The 23,959-nt window shown below is 39.2% G+C and overlaps 1 protein-coding gene across 4 annotated transcripts in view; it reads right to left on the bottom strand.

The window, feature by feature from the left end:
- The window catches only part of rpgrip1l (RPGRIP1 like), a 193,869-nt gene that overhangs the window by 7,795 nt on the left and 162,115 nt on the right, over nucleotides 1-23,959 (bottom strand). For all 4 annotated transcript variants that reach the window (XM_072279557.1, XM_072279560.1, XM_072279559.1 and 1 more), the window contains 3 exons: nucleotides 10,840-11,026; nucleotides 5,865-5,949; nucleotides 4,020-4,153 (listed from right to left, as the gene is read on the bottom strand). In XM_072279557.1, the coding sequence (XP_072135658.1) occupies nucleotides 4,020-4,153; nucleotides 5,865-5,949; nucleotides 10,840-11,026 (406 nt within the window). The remainder of the gene's footprint in view (nucleotides 1-4,019; nucleotides 4,154-5,864; nucleotides 5,950-10,839; nucleotides 11,027-23,959) is intronic.

Raw genomic sequence — 23,959 nt, 5'->3', positions numbered from 1 at the left:
TGGATGTTTGACAGTTTTTTTCTAACGGGTTCTCTTGGGTTTCTTTGTTTTGTGGTTGCCTGTAAGGAGATGAATCTCAGGGGTGTACAGTATATAGTGTACACACTTTGACAATAAATGTGCTTTGAACTTCAAGGTTTGGTAATTTTTCTTTTGATTTGATACACAATGTTTTATAGATTAGCTCAAAAATCCAGGTTCGATATATTAAATTTAGAAAAGGAGACAGTAATATGTGAAAATAGTTGTGGGTCTGAATACTTTTTCAAGGCACTATAGATAGAAAGGCATTGCATTAATTGTCTACATGTATCACGAATTTATAAAATATATAGTCTCATAGAGTTAGTTCTTCTGTGGAATACTGAACTGGATGAATAGATTAAACAACATTTATGGATGACAGAAGAGTATACTGGAATTTAGTTGTACTTCTAATTTTTATCTTTAGGTTAAATCCTTGAGAACTTTACTAAATAATCAGCTTGCACGAATCTCAATGGTTTTACAAAGGCTTTATCATATTCAAGATTCTGATAAATTTTCAACTTCCATAAAGTGGACAGAACTGATTTCATTAAGCAGTCTTTATTGCATCATTCATGATGTGATATAAAAGAAATCATCATTGGCTGTTAACTCATTCCAGAGAGCAACATCTTCGATGATTTATGTCAAAAAGCTATAAAATAAAAGGTTATGATTTGCTGAGATCACAAAGATAAAACTACTGTCTTTCACTTACTGCACTGCGCTTACTGCATTGATTGATTGATGGATAAAGCATGTCAATGTAAGTGTCAGTTTCACGAGAGTACAATAAAACAGAAATGGGGGAGACTCCCTAAATACATTATTTGTGGCAAGATTATAACAAATATATAAAAAGATATGTTTACTTTTACTGAAGAACATAAGTTAGAAATATCTAATTCCATTGCCAATATATTTTTGCTGGTAATGTCTTTTACCCTGGAAGCCACATTTGTTTTACCATTAGCATTGGAAGTGTAGGTCTTTTGTAGCATTTGAACACATCATGTTAAACATAAGCCTGGTGGAAAGAATCTACATTAGTACTGACTTTTCATGGCTGTTGTTCCCACCAAGGGAATGGTACTGGTGTGTTACACAGAACCACGTAGAATCTCTGCATGGACAGCATGACACAAAGCTATGATGTAATTCCTTTGACAAATGTGTAGCTCACAAGACTAAATCATACTTGCTGTGGTCCCTAATTCTGAAGGGAAAGGAAAAGGAGTCCCCTGTTCGAGGTCCAGAGTTCGGGTTCTCATTCGTCATCATCGGTGAGTCATGGGTCGATACCAAAGATGGAAGCCCAAAGGTCAATCAGGTCCAGGTCGATCAGATCAAAGCCCGAAAGCTCGATCGGAGGTTTGGATTGAAGCCTGGAGGTTGATTAGAAGTCAGGAAGTTGAGGCACAATAGCTGGAGCCTAGGTCTGCGAATCTCTGCAAGTCTTTTGGGAAAGTCGGGGCCCAGTGTCTGTGAATCCGCAGGTCTGCTGAAGGCTAAAGAAGACCCTGTATGGGGTTGGAGAATTTATGTTGTGTGGTAGGTGGGAGAGGGTCGAATGGGGCTTGTTTCACTGTTGTTGCTTTATTGCTTGGTGTGCCGAATTTTGCTGTGTTTTGTGTTCTTCTGTTGTTTTGGCATCAGACTGGGTGGTGATTGATACTCGTCGGCTGCCCCAGCAAATCCTTGGGTGTGTTGGTTGTTAAAGTAATGACACATTTCACTGTATGTACGTGTGATGAATAAATCTAAATCTAAATCTAAATCTAAATACAAGATTGAGGTGTTCACACCAAACAAATCCCAAATAATTTTTAAGTTCAAGCCAGGTTCCTCAGTATTATACTTGGATCAATATACCATAGGATTGGAGACCTATTCACATTTGAATGGGGATTCTCATTTGCAGGATATGAGTTTTTAAAATTTAATTTGGTTTAATGATTTTAGTTATTTTTAATTGATTTGAGCATTAAACTAACTTATTTTATGTTACTACTTAACAACTTTAATTCCAGCAACTTCAAGCATTTTAAAACACTTGTTAAATTCCTTGACAGGTTTAACATTAAGCAAAGCACTGCCTCTCCCGTAAGGTTGTGTTTTATCAAAAGTGCTAGGGGCAGTTCAGGAATGGGATCTGAGACTCACCCACTCTGAGCACCTTGCAGGATCCAGAGACCCTCTGGGATTCCATGAGGATGTTCATTTATTTATTTAGCATGGAGTAGGCCCTAGCACCACCCCAGCAGCCCCCGACAACCCTAGTCATGGGATAATTTAGGCTATGCCCTTAGCCCCCTGCTCTATTTACCTTATACATATGACTGTAAGGCTAAGCACAGCTTGAATACCATAATTAAGTTTTCTGACAAATGTGGTGATGAATCAGCATATAGGAGAGAGACTGAGTGGTGCCACAACAACAACCTCTCACTCAATGTCAGCAAGACCAAAGAGCTGATTATTCACTTCAGAAGAAGGAAACTGGAGGTCCATAAACCAGTCCTAATCTGGGGATCAGAGGTGGAGAGGGTCAGAAACTTTAAATTCCTCGGTGTTATCATTTCAGAGAGTTTGTCCTTGATCCACCACATAAATGCCAGTATGAAGAAAGCTAGGCAGCACCTCTACTTCCTTAAAAGTTCGTGAAGTTCAGCATGGCATCTAAAACTTTGACAAACTTCTATGGATGTGTGATGAAGCGTATATTGAATGGTTTCATCACAGCCTGATATGGAAACACTTGAGTGGAAAATCTTACAAAAAGTAGTGGATATGGCCCAGTCTATCACAGGTGAAGCCCTCCCCACCATTGAGCACATCTGCATGGAGCACAGTCACAGAAAAGCAGAATCCATCATCAACCATCCAGACCATGCTCTCTTCTCACTGCTGCCATCAGGAAGAAGGTACAGGATCTTCAGGACTTGCACCACCAGGTTCAGGAACAGTTATTAACTCCTCAACCATCAGAGTTATGTATGGTAACATGTATGTATTTCAATAATAAATTTACTTTGAACTTCCCTTCATGGCCTTTGCCTTGGTCTTTACAGTATCTGTCAGCCCAACTTGGTCTTTATCTCTGCTATTATTTGTGTCTTCCTACGGAGCAACAAGATTTCAATTCAAAACCAGACAACTGTGCACTGATACTTACTTTGAATATGGAGATTATTTCATTCTTGGGATTGATAAGTGTGTCATGGCACAGAGAATTTTTGTGAATGTCCCTTCCTTATGTACATCACTGGAATATCTATTTTTTTAAGTTTCTAATTTCTTTTAGTTCCCTTGGGAAAAAGGGTTGCACCTGAAGGCAGAACTTAAAAGAGAATAAAGTAGCACTTCTGATGAAGAAAGGCAAACATAACAGCAATAGACCCTGCAGCACATTTCTCCAAAAGATGTAGATTATATGAAAGTTTTCATATTTGCCATAACCATATAACAATTACAGCACAGAAACAGGCCATCTCGGCCCTTCTAGTCCATGCTGAACGCTTACTCTCACCTAGTCCCATCTACCTGCACTCAGCCCATAACCCTCCATTCCTTCCTGTCCATATACCCATCCAATTTTTTTTAAATGACAAAATTGAACCTGCCTCTACCACTTCTACTGGAAACTTGTTCCACACAGCTACCACTCTCTGAGTAAAGAAGTTCCCCCTCATGTCACCCCTAAACTTTTGCCCCTTAACCCTCAATTCATGAATTCATAAATTCTCATTTATAGATTATTTGAATTGTCAAACCAAAACTAACAGGTATTGGATTTATAATGATCTTTATGGTATCTGTCTGCATGCCTATTAATTAGATTGAAACATTTTGAGTTATTGATAATGAAGAGCAAATAAATTGCTTTATCAAAGATATACAGGCCATAAATCCAATTAGGGCAATTGCTACAACTGTGGCATCTTTTGTTCTTGAACCAACAAAATTGTCCTCTCATTTTCAAATGTACTCACTGTCAATGTCCTGTTCAATAATGTCCTCTTCCTTTAGGAAAAGCTCTCTCAGATTAACATATGCAAAGCCAATATCTTCACATTCCAGGTCCTGTTCATCTTCAGGTGGATCACTTACAACCGTAAACTTTATACTAATAATGAAAGCAGAGGTAAATTTTTCAAGAGATACTCCAAGAGTCCAGTGGAAATCTCTACTGTGTACAAAGTTGAAATCTTCTAATTAAAATCTTCAAACTAAAATGACAGATCTTTCTCTGTCACACTTGAAAGAATTTTTCTGTCTAATGTAACTATTAGCAAATACTGTTTACAGAGATAATTGAAATGACTAAGTGAAACAATTAAAGGAAAATCAGTAATGGTTAAAATGATGTGACTTTTTTGAATTGCAAGTCATGTGTTGGTTTGGAAGTATATCAGAGATATTGGCCTAGTAATTTATCAGATCCACTATGTGAATATTGAAACATGGTTCAACTGTTGTGTTTCAGGCTAAAGCATTAGTGAGCAGTAATGATGTATGTGAAGATATTGTAGAGAGAGAGCCTGGAAAGACTTGTGAGTGGAATCCAGATTATAGACCAACACCATAATATTTACTTTGGTGAAACCTCCCCCTAGGTAGAAGGTCTAAGGATCTTTAGGAACAACAAGCAGATGGATTTTGTTAGAGGTAATAGGAGAAGATATTTGCCAGTTGTACGGTCCCCTTAAACTGAATTTATGTTCCCTAGTTTTAGATTCCCTCATTAGGAAATATTCTTTCATCACCTAAACTGTCAAATTCCCTACAAATTTTATATGTTTGAACAAGCCCACCTTTCAGTTCTTCAAAATTCCAGTGAGTCTGGTCAATCTTTCCTCTTAACAAAACTACTTCAACCCTGGAATCAGCTTGAACTGCCTCTAAAACAACTATATCTCTCTAGGTAATACAATCACACAAGATGTGGTCTTACCAACACCCAGTTGTCACAGGACTTTCCTGCTGTTGTAGTTAATTCGTAATATATTTCAGTTGCTTTCTTAATTACTTGTTGTACTTGTACATTAATGTTCTATGTTTGACATACCAAGACACTCTGATTTGACTTTACAGCATCATTCTGTAGTTCTTCTACTTTTCTATCCAACTTGGTTAATCTAACATATCCTCACATACTAAATTTGTACCCACTCACCTAGCCTTTACAGACTCCTTTTGTCTTTTTCATGGCTTGCTTTCCCACTTGCCTTTTTACATCAGCCCTCATCCAGGTCACTAATATAAATGGTTGAGGCCTTACACGGAGATCACCATCAACAGTTTGTCAGCCTGAAGATTTTCCTGTAACTGCATATTTTCCAAATGCTCCAGTTTCTTCCCAAATCCTGCTGTTAGGTTAATTAATGACTATGAATTGCCTCTCCCTGTGGGTATGTAGCTGAAGAATCAAAAGGTGAAGTTGCTGGATGTGTGGGAGGGACTAAGTTGAAGGGGTATAGGACAATAAAATGATGGGGAGTTGGACCGATGACATTGCTCTGTTTGGAGCCACCATGGACTAAATGACCTCCTTGATAATAACAAGCATGGCTGAAAAATAACTCAAGGATTATTATTTCCAAAATGAAAGTTTGATTCTCTTTTTATCAATAAGGGTGTAAATATATTAAGCAGAAAGGTTTACTTGGGCTTTATTACTTAATGTGATTCTTTAAAATGCTCTAAAAAGGAATGACATGCTAGAACAATATTTTTCAGACCCAGGTAATCTGAAAGTACTTTCAAATAGTACACAGAAGTTCTTATCATTGCATCCTAAAAAAAACTGGTGTGACATAACTGCAATTAATAATTACCTTTCAAGGTTTGACTCGAGACCTTGAAGCACTGACCCAAGGAACTGCCTCCTCTGCTGGTTATTTTCTTTATCCACATGGATCACTGTCAAGAAAAGACATGCCAGATCATTTGATGCAAACTGACATCAACAATTCTACATTCCATTTAGAAAAACATAAAAGCCTCTATTTCTTTCCCTTTCTATGTTTACCCTTCAAGAAATAGCAAGCTGAAAGGTATCATTGTATTAAATCTAAGATCATGTGATCACATGTCACATTGGTGGCAGCTTTATATGTGTACTGTCAGAAAATGATACAGGCAATATTTGATTGTGCCACCTAACTGTCACTTGTTGTTAATGGCACTGGCAGTGTCAACTGGAAAAACAGTCACCACTTACTGCCATATATTTAAGGGGATTTACTGCATGTTCTTTCACCCATAGACATGGTGATAATGATCGTATATGGCACAGCAGTTATCCTTCCTGACTCTGCAAGTAATTTAATTTTCTACATCTGCCACAACTCTGCTAAGACAGAACTGTCCTGTAATGCACTAAGTAAAACTTGCAGTATGGCATTTTGTCAGAACTGAGAACAATTCAGTATATGGAACAGTTCAATGCTAGTTTTTAATTATTTTCTTATTGCTTCCTATAAAAAATATTTAACACAAGAGGCTATGTGTGAGTTGGAGTTTCAAAATATTACTTTGTAAAGAATGTCACTGAATCAGGGTTTCATTTCAATCAGAGCAAAAAAAAACTATACATAATGGAAATCTCGAACTAAATGCACAGACTGCAGGACCAGCTTTAACGGAGAGAGATATAGAGTAAATGTTTGGGAACAAGGCCCTCAATTACAAACAGAATAGGAAGGAAACAGTGGGGTAGGTAAGTAGGGTGGAGGGAATGAGAAGGAGAGAGAGGGTGGGAGAGAGGGGGAGGGGAGAGAGGGAAAGAGGGGAGGAGAGGGGGGAGAAGGAGAGGGGGAGAAGGAGAGGGGGGAGAAGGAGAGAGGGAGGGGAGAGAGAGAAAGGGGGAGGGGAGAGAGAGAAAGGGAGGAGAGAGAGAAAGGAGGAGGGGAGAGAACGGGGAGGAGGGAGGGAGGAGAGAGAGAGGGTGAGGGGAGAGAGAGGGAGGGGAGAGAGAGAGAGAGAGAGAGTGTGTAGGGGAGGGGAGGGAGGAGGAGGGTGGAGTGGGAGGGAGAGGGAGAAGGGAAAACAGAAAGAATGCCTGTGATAAGGTGGAGAAAAAAGTTGTCAAGGTAACAAATACTTTAAAATACAGCACTTGGAAAATAGCAAGGGAAAAAGAAGTACATTGAAACAGAGAATTTACAACCACGTCAGGGGAGAGAGGAAAGAAAAAGCAGAGGTTACCTGAAATTAATAAATTCAATATTGAATCTGTAGGGCATCACTAAATCCAAAAGGAAAATATTGTCTTCCTCAAGCTTATGTGGGGCATTTTTGCAGTGATGTAGGAAAACAAAAACAGAGAGGAAAAGGGGCAGAGAATTAGAGTGATAGGAGACTGGAAGCTCAGGGTTACAGCATCAACAATGAAATTCACCAGCATCTTCGGTGCCTCAGTGCAAACTTTGGTTGATTGAGGAAAAGGGTATTTGAAGAACAAAAGTTTAGATCTGGCGCAAAACTTATGATCTACAAGGCCTTCTAAGACCTCGACAATATACAGCTGGTAAACTCAAAATAATGGAAAGATACTACAAATACTGTCCCCATAAAAAAACTGTCAAATCCACTGCAAATATAAGTGCACCAACTCCAGAATTTGCACCCAGGTAAAGATCCCTGGCACTGAAGCCCTAGTCACAGATAGTCAATTATAACAGGCACATGCTTAATATCAAATTCCTGAAACAGATAACTCTATTTCAGGCTGTGTCATGGGAGCAGATTTCCAGGTAGGCAGAGGAAAAGATTCAAGGATGTGCACACAGTTTGCTTGAAGAAATGATCATCTTCACTGACTCTTTTGGCCCATGAGGTTCAAAATGGCAAAAGAACACTCAGAATAGTTTTGAGAAGTATACATCTTTGTTTGAAATCTCTCTAAATAGAGGTACAATGAAACCACTAGTCATGACATGAATTTAGATTTTCCTTCTCCATTATGATATCTAGTTTCCACCTTATTTAAGAAGAGAATTCAATGAAATTTTACAATAAACCATTTGTCTGAACCACTGACAATTATTCTTACTACAACACTTTCATTTGCCCATCGGTGGACTATTTCAGTTGTTAGGCAGATTACATAGGAAATCCAATGCTCTTGAATTTTGTACAATTCCAAATTATACATATTATCAATAAACTGAGGATTGTTTATAATATATCTGAACATCTGTAACCTGGATTAGTTTTGATAAAAGGATTTTCATAGCTCTATAGTTGGAAAGGAAGACACTAGTAAAATACCTTTCATGAGATTGCTTTCTTTGAAACATTTTTGAATATTGTCACAACAGGGTACAGTGTGATGGAATTCCAAAAAATACATTAACCATACGTTTCTGACCAGGGACCCAACACCTCTAGCTGCTGTTGTCTCCAGAACCTCTGGGATATAGCTCCACTGCCAGGACTTCTCTATTACTGCCATTGCAGCTGCCTTTAGGATCTTGCCCATTCCTCAACTTCGCAACTTTATATATATGACATTGATATAGACACCAAAGAAAAGTGTTCTAATTTTGCTAATGACATAGAGATATGTAGAAAAATAATTTTCAATAAGCTCCTAAGGAGGCTACAAATGTAGGCTTGTTACTTCAATGTTAAAGATTTGCCAAACCTTATGGTGGCTTATATAAATATGGAGAGCATAGGTATGATGGATTCTTTCAGTCTTTTTCTCAGGGTAGGGAGTCTAAAACTAGAGGGCATAGGTTGCAGATGAGAGGAGGAAGATTTACAAGGGACTCAAGCGGCTGCCAGAGGAAGTAATAGAGACTGGTACAATTTCAACACTTAAAAGTGATATAAAGAGGCTCATGGATAGTAAAGATTTAGAGGGATATGGACTAAATATCAAGATGATGTATTTTTTCCAGAAGGTTGTAATCTTCAAAACTTTCTTCCTCAAAAGATTGGAGGCAGATCGTATATTTTTAAGGCAGAGGGATACAGATTATTGATATGCAAAGGGGTGAGAAGTTGATGGGAAAGTGGAATTGAGGCTATAGTTAGATAAGCTGTGAGCTTATTAAGAGACAGGGATAGTCTCCAGGGTCTAAGTGAATTCTTCACTTCTTGCTATGACCCATATTTGCTTTGCTGCTCCACCAAGGATCTTGCTAATCCCAACATGATCTTGCTCCTAATGCTACTGCTTTAGGACCACGTATTTAAGCTGCTGCCTACACGTTTCCACACCCTTCCCATGACTTGGTTTGTGGTGCAGTTGATATTTTCACAACACATACCCTGCAATGAAAGCATGCTCTCACTGCAAAGGCAATCAGGAGCCTCTCCCAGTGTTGTTGTCTCAAATCCTATTTCCTTATCAGGATGTTACTCCTGTTGTTGATGCCACCGGACCTCACTCCCACTGCTGGTGCCACAACTGCTGCAGTGATCTCCTCATTATAATTTTTTTTGTGTTTAAGCAAGCATTCTTGCATATATATTACAGAATGCAATGCAACCTCCATAATTGCAGCTTAATAGAATTAAAATTAAATAGTATTCCAATAAAACAAATAAAAAAACAAACTAACTGAAGTAACTTCTGAATAAAAAATCTTAAGGCAACAGAAATGATCACTATTGATAATTCAGCAACTCTAATTCTTGGCATATTTCCATAAGTACGCTCTAAATTTTCAAAGTATGTTTTTGAAAGCTTCTGTCAAACATTATCATTGTAATATTATTTGGAACTAGTTCACGACTTGAAGTGAAACAAAACTGTGGATTAATCCAGCAAAATAATAATTTATAGAACTGCATTCCCATTAAAAACCTTTTTCAGCTTTTGTATTTTTATTGGCTATAAGGCCCAATTATTAAAATCATTATTCTGTTTCTGTTATATAGATAGATATACTTTATTGATCCCGAGGGAAATTTGGTTTCGTTACAGCTGCACCAACCAAGAATAGAGCATAAATATAGCAATACAAAAAACCTCAACAATCAAACACCAAAATGCAAACTATGCCAGATGGAAAATAAGTCCAGGACCAGTCTATTGGCTCAGGGTGTCTGACCCTCCATGGGAGGAGCTGCACGTTCGATGGCCACAGGTAGGAATGACCTCCCATGCCGCCAAGTGTTGTATCAAGGTGGAATGTGGCCGAAGTCCAACAGTGAAAAGTTCAATATATTGTTATTGTTCAATATTGTGTTCTATTAAAAATTATGACCAATAATGATAGCTTCTTTATTGTGTTAAGTTCTTTTACTGATTCTCGTTTCTGAAGTGATGTGTAAACAGTTCTCAAAACTTCCATAATAGTTCAATAATAATTTTTAAAGAGATTCCTGAAAATATTTCTGCAGTAAATATTTTGCAAAAATAGTAAGGAATCAGTTTCAATCAACTCTATTTATTTATTTATTGCATACATTATTTATTTCTTAATTTTAGATGTACCTATGGTCATACCACTGTTCTCCACATCTTCCAAAAAGAGTGTTTCAAATTACTTCGTAATAAGATGATTCAGAAGGAAGAAAAAAAATTAGCAGAATTAACAACTCCCAAAATTGTGATCTATCATTAACCATTGCCGATATCTTATCACTGACAACTGTTAATTTTATTGGCTTCATTCTCGTTAAATATAACATATACTTAATTCAAAATTCTATTTATAGCAAATAGCTAAATGAATCATTTTAATTAGATGGCAATCTTGACTCCATTATTAATGATTAACAAATGGCAATTATAAATGGCAATCCTTGGAGGAAACATATTCAATTACCCTCTTTAACCTATTTTATCTTTACCATTGCTGTGATTATAACTGATCCATTGTCCACTGCATGGCTTTGGAAGAGACAATGGCGTTTCTTCAGCAGGCAAATTGTAGAATCTGTATTCAACAAACAATCTTTGAATAGTTTCATCCTTAAGGATCGGACTGTCTTCGCTTAGGGTAAGAGATACAATCTCAATTCGGATCTTTTCTGATGGCTGTAGGGACAATAATAAAACAAAATAATAGACAAAATAGGTTACAAAGTTATTGCAATTTCAATGAATAGGTGTCTCATCCTGTAAAATGACCTGAGGCATTCTAGTGAAAAGTTAATTTTCCACTTACTCGCCTTTAGGACCCTTGAAATGTACATTAAACCATGAATCTTTTTCCTTTATTATGTATTTTCAGTTACTTTTACGGCAAACCTAAATCTGAATATTTCAAGAAATCTGTTTTATTATTCAGAAGATTCATGGAAATTTTACAAAGATGGCAAGAAAATTACGCACCATTCTGTCTCTGCTAATACAGGTACAAGGCTTCATCTGGCAATATTACGAGGATTAGCATGGCATGATGAAAAATTTAGTGGATTTTTTTCCTCTAAACCTAATAAATCAAATGACTGCCAAGTGTCATTAAAGTGATGGCCTTTGAATTGAATAAGCTTTTCATATTCAAATTAGAAAAGAAGAAAAAGAGATCGAAGCAATGAAAAGGTTTGCAAATAACCCAGATAATCCTGAGCTCAACTACTAAGAATGACAATAGTGTTATGTTTTATTTTAATAATGTATTTATACAGAGTAATCAATTTAGCCACTAGGCTAGTCTGACATGGGAATTCATTGGCAGGAAAAATAAGAAAAATATAAAACAAAATTGTTTGCATTATTTAGAACATCCCAAAGTCATTGTAGTGTGTTTCATATGTTATGATGTAGGGAAACAAAGACAAGATGAGCTTCAACAGGATATGAACTGATAATGTATTTTAGTGAAGTTGGAGAAGAAATTCGTAGTGCCCATGATAGCAAGAGGACTCCTCCATTTTGACTACTGTCACAGAAATTAGACATGAAGAAGAAGAAAGCCCTTAACTCTGAGTGGAGTCATTGGGATGCCGTCATGACGGCGTTTTTTAGCAGGCTTTCTTATTTTTACGAAGCCGAGTTGCTAGCTCAACGCTCAACCCAGCACGGATGGAAAGCGTGCAAGGGAGCCAGCTGGATTCGAACTCATGAGCCTAGGACCTTATCTAAAAGAAGGCACCGCTGATAATGAACACTTCCTCAGTACAACATTTTTGAGATCCTAGATGATGCATTCAGTTTTTACTGTAGATATTGAACCCACAATCTTCTGAATTGGGGGCAAGAGAGCAACTGCTGAATCATGTCTGATATTTAGCAGGCAGGAGTTAATTTCAGCACCAAACGAACTCTACTGATTCAAGTTAATGACTGCCTTGTTTTAAAAAGGCTGTTTTTGCTAACTTATATTTACAAAGATTTCAAAGCTTTGGACTGTCCAAAGCAAATTATTAGCACACACCACTGAAGTATTTTTGTCTATTTGCATTATCTGAACAATCTTACCAAATCAGTTTTGGTTTTCTTTACATTTGGAGTAGACTGTAAGGAATCCCAGAAATCAGTACCAAATGCACCATGGCAATTCTCATTTATGAGCTAGGCTAGTTGATCTCTCATTATGTTATGCAGTTCTATGGACCTCCGAGGCACAGAATTAAGGTTCAACACTGGAACAGTCAGTGGTCCCCACCGGTATTTATCATTGGATGGAACAATATTAATCACATTTGCTCATCCTGGTTCTTGAACCTTTCACTCTCTTTTCCTGTATTCAGCTGCACTATCCAGTCCTGAGGATCAGCATAATTCTTGCTGCTGCATTAATGTGAAATTCCACTTCAGCAACTGAACAGAATGAAGAGTGTTCCTCAGTCATTACCTGGTTTATATTGTAGGTACATGTCTGCTCATAATGTAACTGACCTATAATACCATTCAATTGAAAATCAAAGATCTCATAACACTATTCAAAGTGCAAAGATAGACCATAAGACTATAAGATAAAGGAGCAGCATTTGGACTATCGAGTCTATTCTGCCATTCAATGACAGCTGACTTGATTTCCCTCTCAACCCCATTCTCTCCGTGACTTTTAATGCCCTTACTAATCAAGAGCCTATCAGCCTCTTGATGAGTAAGGGCATTTAATAAATATATCCAGTAAATATACCCAAAGACTTGGCTTCACCAGCTGGCTGTGGCAATGAATTCCACAGATTCACCACCCTCTAGTGAAATTAAATTCCCCTTTATCTTTGTTCTTAAGAGACATCCTTGTATTCAGAGGCTGTGTCCCCTGGTCATAGACTCCACCACTATTGGAAACATCTTCTTCATGTTCACCCTATGTAGGCCTTTCAATATTTAATAGATTTCAATGAGATTCTCCCTCATTCTTCTAAACTCCAGCGAGTACAGGCTCAGAGCCATCTAACACTCTCCATATGTTAACCTCTTCATGCTTGAGAACCTCCTTTCCAATGCCAGCACATCCTTTCTTTCAGATAAGGGACCAAGAATGCTCACAATACTCCAAGTGTAGTCTGATCAATGCCTTATAAAGCCTCATCATTACATCTTTGCTTTTACTGTATATTCTAGGCCTATCAAAATGAATGCTAAGATTGTATTGCCTTCCTTACTACTGACTCAACCTGCAAGTTAATCTTCAGGGAATCCAGCACAAGGACTCTCAAGTCCCTTTGTACCCATGATTTCTGAATTGGCTCTCCATTTAGAAAATAGTTCACACTTTTATTCCTTCTACCAATATGCAGGACCAATAATTCCCTACACTGTTTGGCATCCGCCACTTCTTTGCCCACTCTCTTAATATGTCAAAGTCCTTCTGCAGACTCCCTGCTTCCTCAACACCACCTGCCCCTCAACCTATCTTTGTGTTGGCCACGAAGCTATCAATTAGACAGAAACAAGCATGAAGGAGAGGGCTACATATCACATGCAGATTAGATTAAATAGATTGACATCATGGTAGGAGGAGGCCTGATGGACTGAAGATCCTGCTCCTGTGCTGTGCAATTCTTTGTTCCTTATGTCTTCATGTACTATACACTATTACCTTCTTAAACCTTTATCTCCTTCTAATGATATAATTGATCTTCCTTTACTTCTCACTACTGCAACTCACACTTTCCAATTTTAATTCCTAGCCTACTTCTTTAAAGCCAATAACAACCTCCTCTCTAACACCTAAAATGGAAGTAATAATCAGAATCAAAATCTGGTTTAATATCACTGGTATATATCCTGAAATTTGTTGTTTTGTTGCAGCTGTACAATGCAAACATAATACTAAACACCCAAAAATTACAAATATATACAGTGCTGCACAAAAGTCTTAGCCACTCTAGATTTTTTATCAAAGTTGCTGGTGAACGCAGCAGGCCAGGCAGCATCTCTAGGAAGAGGTACAGTCGACGTTTCAGGCCGAGACCCTTCGAGTCACCAGCAACTTTGATGTGTGTTGCTTGAATTTCCAGCATCAGCAGAATTCCTGTTGTTTTAGATTTTTTATGTTAATTTTGTTTTAGATGTTTATTTTGTTTTGTAAATTTTGTCAGTAAAAAAAAGAGCAAATTTTATATTTCCAAACATTCATTTTCCAAAAAATTAAATGGTACAGAGATTTTTTTTTTGTATTTCATTGAAGAAAGATAACATATTAAGTAATAGACCACTTTTCAAATAAATTCTGATTACTTTGTAGGTATATAGGCCAGTGTATGATTAAACAAAGATAACAAACAGGTGCTAATGATCAATGACATAGTGAGAAGAATGAACTAAACTGATTAACTGAATTGGATGTAGAAGGAATCAAACTGGATGAAGGCCAACGAAAACTAAAAGACAAAGGTGCGGAAGGTGTTCCAGTTTAACTTTCAAATCATCAATTCTTACACCACGACAAGAGTGAGCATATCAATGAGACACAAGTTGGCCATCCTGCATCAGTAAAGTTTCTTCCAAGCAGAAATGTCATGGCAGTCAGAAGTTTCAAGATGTGCTGTCCAAGCTCTTCTGAAGAAGCACAAAGAAATGGGCAAGGTTGAAGATCAGAAATGCAGTGGTCGGCCACAGAAACTGAGTGCAGCAGATGTGAGATACATCAAACTGGTGTCCCTTCTAACTCAGAAGAGGTCCAGCACTGCTATCAGCTGTAAACTTACAGAAACCATTGAATCCAAATGCATCCCTACAGTCTGGAGAAGTGAAGATCAGAAGTGATCTTCATGTAAGTTTCTGCCAAAAAGTCATCCCTCCAAGGTGGAAACAAAGCCAAAGGACTCACCTCTGCACAAAAACACAAGAACTGCGGTGCTAAACAGTAGCAGCAAATGCTCTGGGCTGACGAGTCAAAACTTAAAATTGTTGGCTCAAATAGGAGGCAGTTTGTCTGGAGAAGAGCTGGGCAATACAACTTGGATGAGGGTCTGCAACTAAGAGTGAAGCACGGTGGATGTTACCTGTATGTCTGGGCTGCATTTCTGCATGGAGTTGGTGATCTGGTCAGAATTAATGGAATCCTCAGTGCTGAGAAGTACAAACAGTTTCTCATCTATCATGCAATATCATCAGGGAGGAATTTGATCAGTCACAACTTCATTCTGCAGCAGGACAATGACCCCAAACACACAACCAATGTGATAAAGGACTATGTTCAATGAAAAGATGAACAGGGAGTTCTGCAACAGATGGTATGACCTGCACAGAGTCCTGATCTCAACATTATCGAGGCTGTTGGATTCCAGAAGGAAGCGAGACAGTCGGAGTCTGCAGAAGCATTGTGACCAGTTCTCCAAGATGCTAGGAACAACCTATCAGCTGATATTCTTATAAAACTGCATGACCCTGTGTACCCAAGAGAATTGATGCAGTCTTCAGGTTCTTGTACCTCCTCCTTGATGGCAGGAATCAGCGGAGGCATGTCCTGGGTGATGGGGGTCCTTACTGATGAATGCCATCTTTTGAGGCATCGCTCTTTGAAGATGTCCTCGATGCTGGGCAAACTAGTGCCTATGATGGAGCTGGCTGAGCCTGCAACTTTCCACAGCATTTTCCAACCCTGTGCAGAAGCCCCTCTATACCGGATGGTTATGCAATCAATTCGAATGCTCTCTACTGTACATCTGTAGAAGTTTGCTGGAGTCTTTGACAGACCAAAGCTCCTCAAAATGCTAATGAAATATAGCCACTCTTATGCCTTCTTTGTAATTGCATCAATATGTTGGGCCCAGAATAAATCTTCATAGATTTTGACACCCAAGAACTTGGACTGTGCACCCTTTCCACAGCTGATCCTTAAATCTGGTATGTTCTCCGTTGACATCCCCTTCCTAAAGTCCACCATCAATTCCTTGATTGTTCTGATGTTAATTGGAAGGTTGCTGTTGCGACACCGCCCAACCAGCTGATCTATCTCACGCCTCCTCGTTACCATCTGAAATTCTGCCAAAAAGAGTTGTGTCATCGGCAAATTTATATAGATGGTGCTGGAGCTGTGCCTAATCACATAGTTGTGGGTGTAGAGAGTAGGGCAGTGGGTTAAGCACGCATCCTTGAGGTGCGCTAGTGTTGATTGTCAGCGATGAGATGTTATTTCCAGTCTGCACTGACTGTGGTCTCCCGATGAGGAAGTCAAGGATTCAGTTGCGGAGGGTGATGCAGAGGCCCAGGTTTTGGTGTTTGTTGATTAGTATCGAGGGTATGAACGTGTTGAATGCTGAGCTGTAATCAATATACAGCACCCTGACATAGGTATTGCTATTGTCCAGGTACTCAAAGTCTGTCAAATGCTGAGTGGAGAACCAGTAAGAATGCATCCACTGTAGATTTTGGTAACAGGCAAATTGCAGTGGGTCCAGGTCTTTGCTTAGACAGGAGCTGATTCTGGCTATGATCAACTTCTGAAAGCACATTATTGCAGCAGATGAGAGTGCAACTGGGTGATAGTCAGTGAGGTAGCTCACTCTGTTCTTCTTGGGCACTGGTATGATTGTTGCCCTTTTGAAACAGGTGGAAACCTCCAACTGCAGCAGTGAGAGATTAAAGATGTCACAGGTTATCAGCGCCCTACCAGGTACACCATTGGGCCTGACATCTTGTGATGGCTCTCCCTCTTGAAAAATGTTCCGATGTTGGCCTCCAAGTCAGAGATCACAGATGCTGCAGGGATTTGCACAGTTGTAGTTTTATTCTCCCTTTCAAAGCGCGCATAAAAGGCATTGAGCTCATCTGGGAGTGAAGCATTACACTAAGTATTCATGATCTTACGTTTCACCTTGTAATGGCATAGTTGCATAGTGGTTTGCACAGCACTTTACAGTGGTGTTTGTTGATTAGTACAGTGGACCTGGGTTCAATTCCTGTTGCTATCTGTAAGGTGTTTGTATGTTCTGCCTGTGACCGTGTGGATTTCCTCTGGGTACTCCAGTTTTCTCCCACAGTCCAAAGACTTACCAGTTGGTAATTTCACTGGTGATTGTAAATTGTCCTGTGATTAGGCTAGAGTTAAATTGGGGGTTTCTGGGTAGTGCAACTCAAAGGGCTAGAAGGGCTTATTTTGTGCTGTATCTCAATAAATAAAAATAAAACAATAAATAAATAAATTGTAGGAAGAAAATGCTTGTAAACCTTGCCAGAGCTGAATTGCATCTGATTCCACGTCTAACTTTAATCAGAATTGTTTTTTACTCTTAAAATAGCCTTCTATAGGTTTACCTGGACTTCATCTATGGCTTTTGGTTTGGGTATATCCAACATGTTCTCAAAAGCACATACAGGCTCAAAGGTGGTGGGGAAAATGCTAGAGTCAGTTATCAAAGATGTGATAGCAGCACATTTGGAAAGCGGTGAAATTCGGACAAAGTCAGCATGGATTTGTGAAAGGAAAATCATGTCTGACGAATCTCATAGAATTTTTTGAGGATGTAACTAGTAGAGTGGATAGGGGAGAACCAGTGGATGTGGTATATTTGGATTTTCAAAAAACTTTTGACAAGGTCCCACACGGGAGATTAGTGTGCAAACTTAAAGCACATGGTATTGGGGGTAAGGTATTGATGTGGATAGAGAATTGGTTGGCAGACAGGAAGCAAAGAGTGGGAATAAACGGGACTTTTTCAGAATGGCAGGCAGTGACTAGTGGCGTACCGCAGGGCTCAGTGCTGGGACCCCAGTTGTTTACAATATATATTAATGACTTAGACGAGGGAATTAAATGCAGCATCTCCAAGTTTGCGGATGACATGAAGCTGGATGGCAGTGTTAGCTCTGAGGAGGATGCTAAGAGGATGCAGGGTGACTTGGATAGGTTAGGTGAGTGGGCAAAGTCATGGCAGATGCAATTTAATGTGGATAAATGTGAGGTTATCCACTTTGGTGGCAAAAACAGGAAAACAGATTATTATCTGAATGGTGGTCGATTAGGAAAAGGGGAGGTGCAACGAGACCTGGGTGTCATTATACACCAGTCATTGAAAGTGGGCATGCAGGTACAGCAGGCGGTGAAAAAGGCGAATGGTATGCTGGCATTTATAGCAAGAGGATTCGAGTACAGGAGCAGGGAGGTACTACTGCAGTTGTACAAGGCCTTGGTGAGACCACACCTGGAGTATTGTGTGCAGTTTTGGTCCCCTAATCTGAGGAAAGACATCCTTGCCATAGAGGGAGTACAAAGAAGGTTCACCAGATTGATTCCTGGGATGGCAGGACTTTCATATGAGGAAAGACTGGATTGACTAGGCTTATACTCGTTGGAATTCAGAAGATTGAGGGGGGATCTTATTGAAACGTATAAAATCCTAAAGGGGTTGGACAGGCTAGATGCAAGAAGATTGTTCCCGATGTTGGGGAAGTCCAGAATGAGGGGTCACAGTTTGAGGATAAAGGGGAAGCCTTTTAGTACCGAGATTAGGAAAAACTTCTTCACACAGAGAGTGGTGAATCTGTGGAATTCTCTGCCACAGGAAACAGTTGAAGCCAGTTCATTGGCTATATTTAAGAGGGAGTTAGATATGGCCCTTATGGCTAAAGGGATCAGGGAGTATGGAGGGAAGGCAGGTACAGGGTTCTGAGTTGGATGATCAGCCATGATCATACTGAATGGCGGTGCAGGCTCGAAGGGCCGAATGGCCTACTCCTGCACCTATTTTCTATGTTACTAATCTACACAGGTCTTGATGAAGTCTGTGATAGCTCTGGCATATTGATTCAGATTCAAAGCTAAATCACTGAATATTGTCTAGTCCACCAACTCAAAGCAGTCCTGTAAGCACTTCCCTGTCTCCCTTGATCATAATTTCTTGGTCCTCACCACAGGTGTTTGCAGTCCTTAGTCTCTACCTATATGCTGGGAGTAGAAAATACAGCCAAATGATTAGACTCTCCAAAGTGTGGGCATGGGATGGCACAGTAAGTATTTTGCTGGTGGTGTAACAGTGGTCAAATGCGTTGGCTCCTCTAGCTCTTCAGGTGATACAGTGCCTTGGAAGCTTTCATGTTTTATTGTTTTACAACATTGAATCACAGTGGATTTAATTGGCTTTTTTGACACTGATTTATAGAAAAAGAATCTTTCATGTCAAAGTGAAAACATCTCTACAAACTGATATCTAAATTAATTACAAATAAAAAACACAAAATAATTCATTGCATAAATATACACCCCCTTTAATGGGACACAGCAAATCATCACTGGTGCAGCCAATTGATTTTAGAAGTCACATAATTAGTTAAATAGAGATCACTAATGCACAGTCAAGGTCTTTCAATTGATTGTAGTAAAAAATACACCTGTATCTGGAAGATCCATCTGCTGGTGAGTCGGTATCCTGGCAAAAACTACAGCATGAAGACAAAAGAACACTCCAAGCAACTCTGTGAAAAGGTTATTGAAAAGCATACATCAGGAAATGGATACAAGAAAATTTCCAAGTCACTGAATATCCCTTGGAGTACAGTTAAGTCAATCATCAAGAAATGGAAAGAATGTGGCATAGCTATAAATCTGCCTACAGCAGGTCATCCTCAAAAATTGAGTGACCATGCAAGAACGGGACTAATGAGGTAGACCACCAAAAGACATATGGCAACTCTGGAGGAGTTACAAGCTTCAGTGACTAAGATGGGAGAGACTGTGTATGCAACAGCTGTTGCCCGAGTGCTTCACCAGTTGCAGCTTTATGGGAGAGTGGCAAAGAGAAAGCTACTGTTGGAAAAAAAATCACATGTAATCTTGGCTAGGGTTTGTGAGATGGCATGTGGGAGACTCTGAAGTCAGCTGTAAGAAGTTTCTATGGTCTGATGAAACCAAAACTGAGCTTTTTGGCCATCAGACTAAATTTTACGTTTGGCATAAGCCAAACACACCATTTCTACCATGACGCATGGTGATGGCTGCATCATGCTCTGGGGATACTTCACTTCAGCATGCCCTGGAAGGTTGTGAGGGTAGAGGGTGAAATGAATGCAGCACAATACAGGAAAATCCTGGAGGAAAACCTGATGCAGTGAACAAGAGAACTGAGACTTGCAAGAAGATTTGTTTTCCAGTGGGACAATGACCCCAAGCACAAAGACAAAGCTACACAAGAATGGCCTAAAAACAACCATGCCTTGATCAAAACAACTTTCAGAAGACATTAGAAGAAGAATTGTAGAGATGCATGAAGCTAGAAAAGTCTACAAAAGAATTTCTAAAGAACTGAGTGTTCATCAGTCCACAGTAAAAGAAATTGTCTTCAAATGGATGAAAGTCAGTACTATTGCTACTCCCCCTAGCAGTGGGCATCCTGCAAAGAACGCACCACGAGCACAACGTGCAATGCTGAAGGAGGTGGAAAAAGAACTCAAGACTAACAGCAAAATACCTGTAGAAATCTCTAGAACCTGCTAAAGTCTCTGTTCATGTGTTCACTATAAGAAAAACACTGAACAAGAATGGTGTTCATGGAAGGACACCATGGAAGAAACCACTACCACTCCAAAAAACGTTGTTGTACTTCTCAAGTTTGCAAAAGACCACTTGAATGTTCTACAACACTTCTGGGACAATGTTCTGTGGGCAGGTGAGACAAAAGTTGAACATTTTTGCAGAAATGCACATTGCTATGTTTGGAGGAAAAAGGGTACTGCACACCAACACCAAAACCTCATCCCAATTGTGAAGCATGGTGGAAGGAGTATCATAGTTTGGCTCTGTTTTGTTTGCAATCATTGAGGGAACAGTGAATTCAAAATTATATAAAGGCATTTTACAGGAGAGCGTCAGGGTAGCAGTCCGTCACATGAAGCTTAATAGAAGTTGGATAACGCAACAAGACAATGAACCAAAAGCCAAGAGTAAATCAACAACAGAATGGTTTATAAAGAAGAACATTCATGGTTTGGAATGGCCAAGTCAAAGCCCTGACTTTGATCCTATAGAAATGCTGTGGAAAGACCTGAAGCAAGCAGTTCATGCAAGGAAGTCCACCAACATCCCAGAGTAGAAGCAGTCTTATAAGGAGGGATGGCCTAAAATTTCTCCAAACCGATTAACAGTTAGCGGAAAGGTTTGGCTGTACGAGGGGGTCACACCAGTTACTCAAAGTAAATGTTCACATACTCTTTCAATAAATACATGTAAATTTGAACCATTTTTCTCAATAAATAAATGGACAAGTACAATGCCTTTTGTGTTATTTATTTATTTATTTATTTACTTACTTATTGTGTTCTCTTTATCTAGTTTTAGGACTTGCGCGAAGATCTGATCACATTTTAGGTCATATTTATGCAGAAACAGAGAAGATTCTACAGGGTTTATTAACTTTCTAGCACCACAGTATTTGCTAGCAAGTTAGTAGGGAATGGGGGTCCAAAGGCTCTGCATTTCAATCTTACTTGCAAGCTGGCATGCTTTCCTCATATCCTTTTTCTCTTTTTCTTAAAGGGGAACAGCACACATAGCCTGAATCTGCAATCTGGGGTCTTACGATTTTGAGGATCAATAGATTTTTTAAACATCTTAAAATGATTTTGATTACTGAAGTACCCAAGGCTGTGACTGTGGATTCCAACTGTGATAGTCCTAAACAGAAATATTTAACAATTCTCTTCGGACCTGCATGCAAAAAGTCACCACTTATCGGCGCCAGAAAAAGACCGTAACTACAACAGTATAATTAACATCATCACCAAGTGAAAAAACAACTTAGTGTTTTGCAAATAAAATAGATTGAAAAGAGAGAAGTCATATTTTGAATGTGAATCTATTAGTATAGTATTTATATTCCAAAACACTTTGCAAACAATATACGAAAATTATCTTTGTTTTTAGTGTTGGCAGATGTTTAAAGCAAATTAATAAGATTACATATACAGTGATAAGAAGACTAACCAATTCATTTTCTTTGACAACATTAGTAGAGAATATATGTTGGCCAAACACCATCCATTCCTCTCTGCACTTTTTCAGTGTGCTATAGGATATTTTATGTCATCTATATACAATAGATATATTTATATTAGATTAGATTAGATTCAACTTTATTGTCATTGTGCTGAGTACAAATATGAAGCGAATGAAATGCTGTTAGGATCTAAGCAGAAATGCAAAAAATAGTGTTTTTTTTAGAAAATAACTGCAAATAAAAAGTAACTGCTACAGCACACAAATATAAAAGTATTGAGACAGTACAATATGGGTGCAATACTGCTTAGTGCTGTGATGTGAGGTTCAGCAGGGTCACAGCCTCAGGGAAGAAGCTCTTCCTGCACCTGCTGGTGCGGGAGCAGAGGCTCCTGTAGCACCTACCTTATGGGAGGAGAGTAAAAAGTCCATAGTTAGGGTGAGATGCATCCTTGACAATGCTTTTCGCCCTGTCCGGGCAGCGTTTATGGTAGATGTTCTCAATGGTGGGCAACTGGGTGCCGATAATCCGCTGGGCAGTTTTCACCACACGCTGGAGTGCATTGCAGTCCGATATGGGACAACTGCCATACCACACTGAGATGCAGTTGGTGAGTATGCTCTCAATGGTACAGTGGTAAAAGTCCGTCAGTATCCTGGGACAGAGGTGCGCTTTCCTGATGCTCCGCAGGAAATAAAGGTGCTATTGCACCTTTTTGATCAGCATGGAGGAGTTCAGGGACCAGGTGAGATCATCGGAAATGTGGACCATAAGGAATTTGAAGCTTGATACACGATCCAGTACAGCTCCGTTGATATAGCTGGGGACGCGAATGTGGTTCCTAGCATACCTGAAGTCCACAATGATCTCCTTGGACTTCTGGGTGTTAAGGGCCAGGTTGTTGTTGGCACACCACGCGGCCAGGTGCTGGACCTCGTCCCTGTAGGTTGTCTCGTCACCCCCTCTGATCAGGCTAACCACCGTGTGTCGTTTGCGAACTTGATATGCGATCATAGGTGAAAAGGGAGTACAGAAGAGGGCTCAGCACACAACCTTGAGGCACGTCAGTGTTCAGGGTGAGAGTGGAGGAGGAGAGGTTGTCTAACTTAATGGATTGGGGTCTGTTAGTCAGAAAGTCCAAGGTCTAATTGCAGAGGGATGAGCTGATACCAAGCTGGCGAAGTTTGGCGATAGCTTAGAGAGGATCACAGTTTTGAATGCCGAGCTAAAGTCATTGTCTTATATGACAACTTAGCATTTCCTAGATATGGCATTGAACCATGTGGTTGGGTGGGTGGGGGCTAACTAAATGTAATGTTTCTAAAGTTCAAGTATCATTTAACTCTGCTAATATAATGATCAAAAATAATTGGTACAACCTTTAATAAGACTTTTTTTTTAAACAGGAACAGCATGACAAAGTTGTTCTCATTAGATAAATTGACAATTGATAATTCAGTTTTAGCAAACTAATGTCAGTGCCCTTGCCTTAACCCAGGCACCTAGGTTCTAGTTACTCCAGTCCACTATGTTGGGCAGATCATGTCATTCACCGAAAAACACCTATTCTAAGCTCTGTTGCAGAAAGAGATTAGAAAGAAGAGAAAAAAAGTTAATATATTCTTGTCAGAATAAA

This window comes from Mobula birostris, chromosome 15, assembly GCF_030028105.1.
Source record: "Mobula birostris isolate sMobBir1 chromosome 15, sMobBir1.hap1, whole genome shotgun sequence".
Taxonomy (NCBI): domain Eukaryota; kingdom Metazoa; phylum Chordata; class Chondrichthyes; order Myliobatiformes; family Myliobatidae; genus Mobula; species Mobula birostris.
This window is presented reverse-complemented; position numbering and strand designations above follow the sequence as displayed.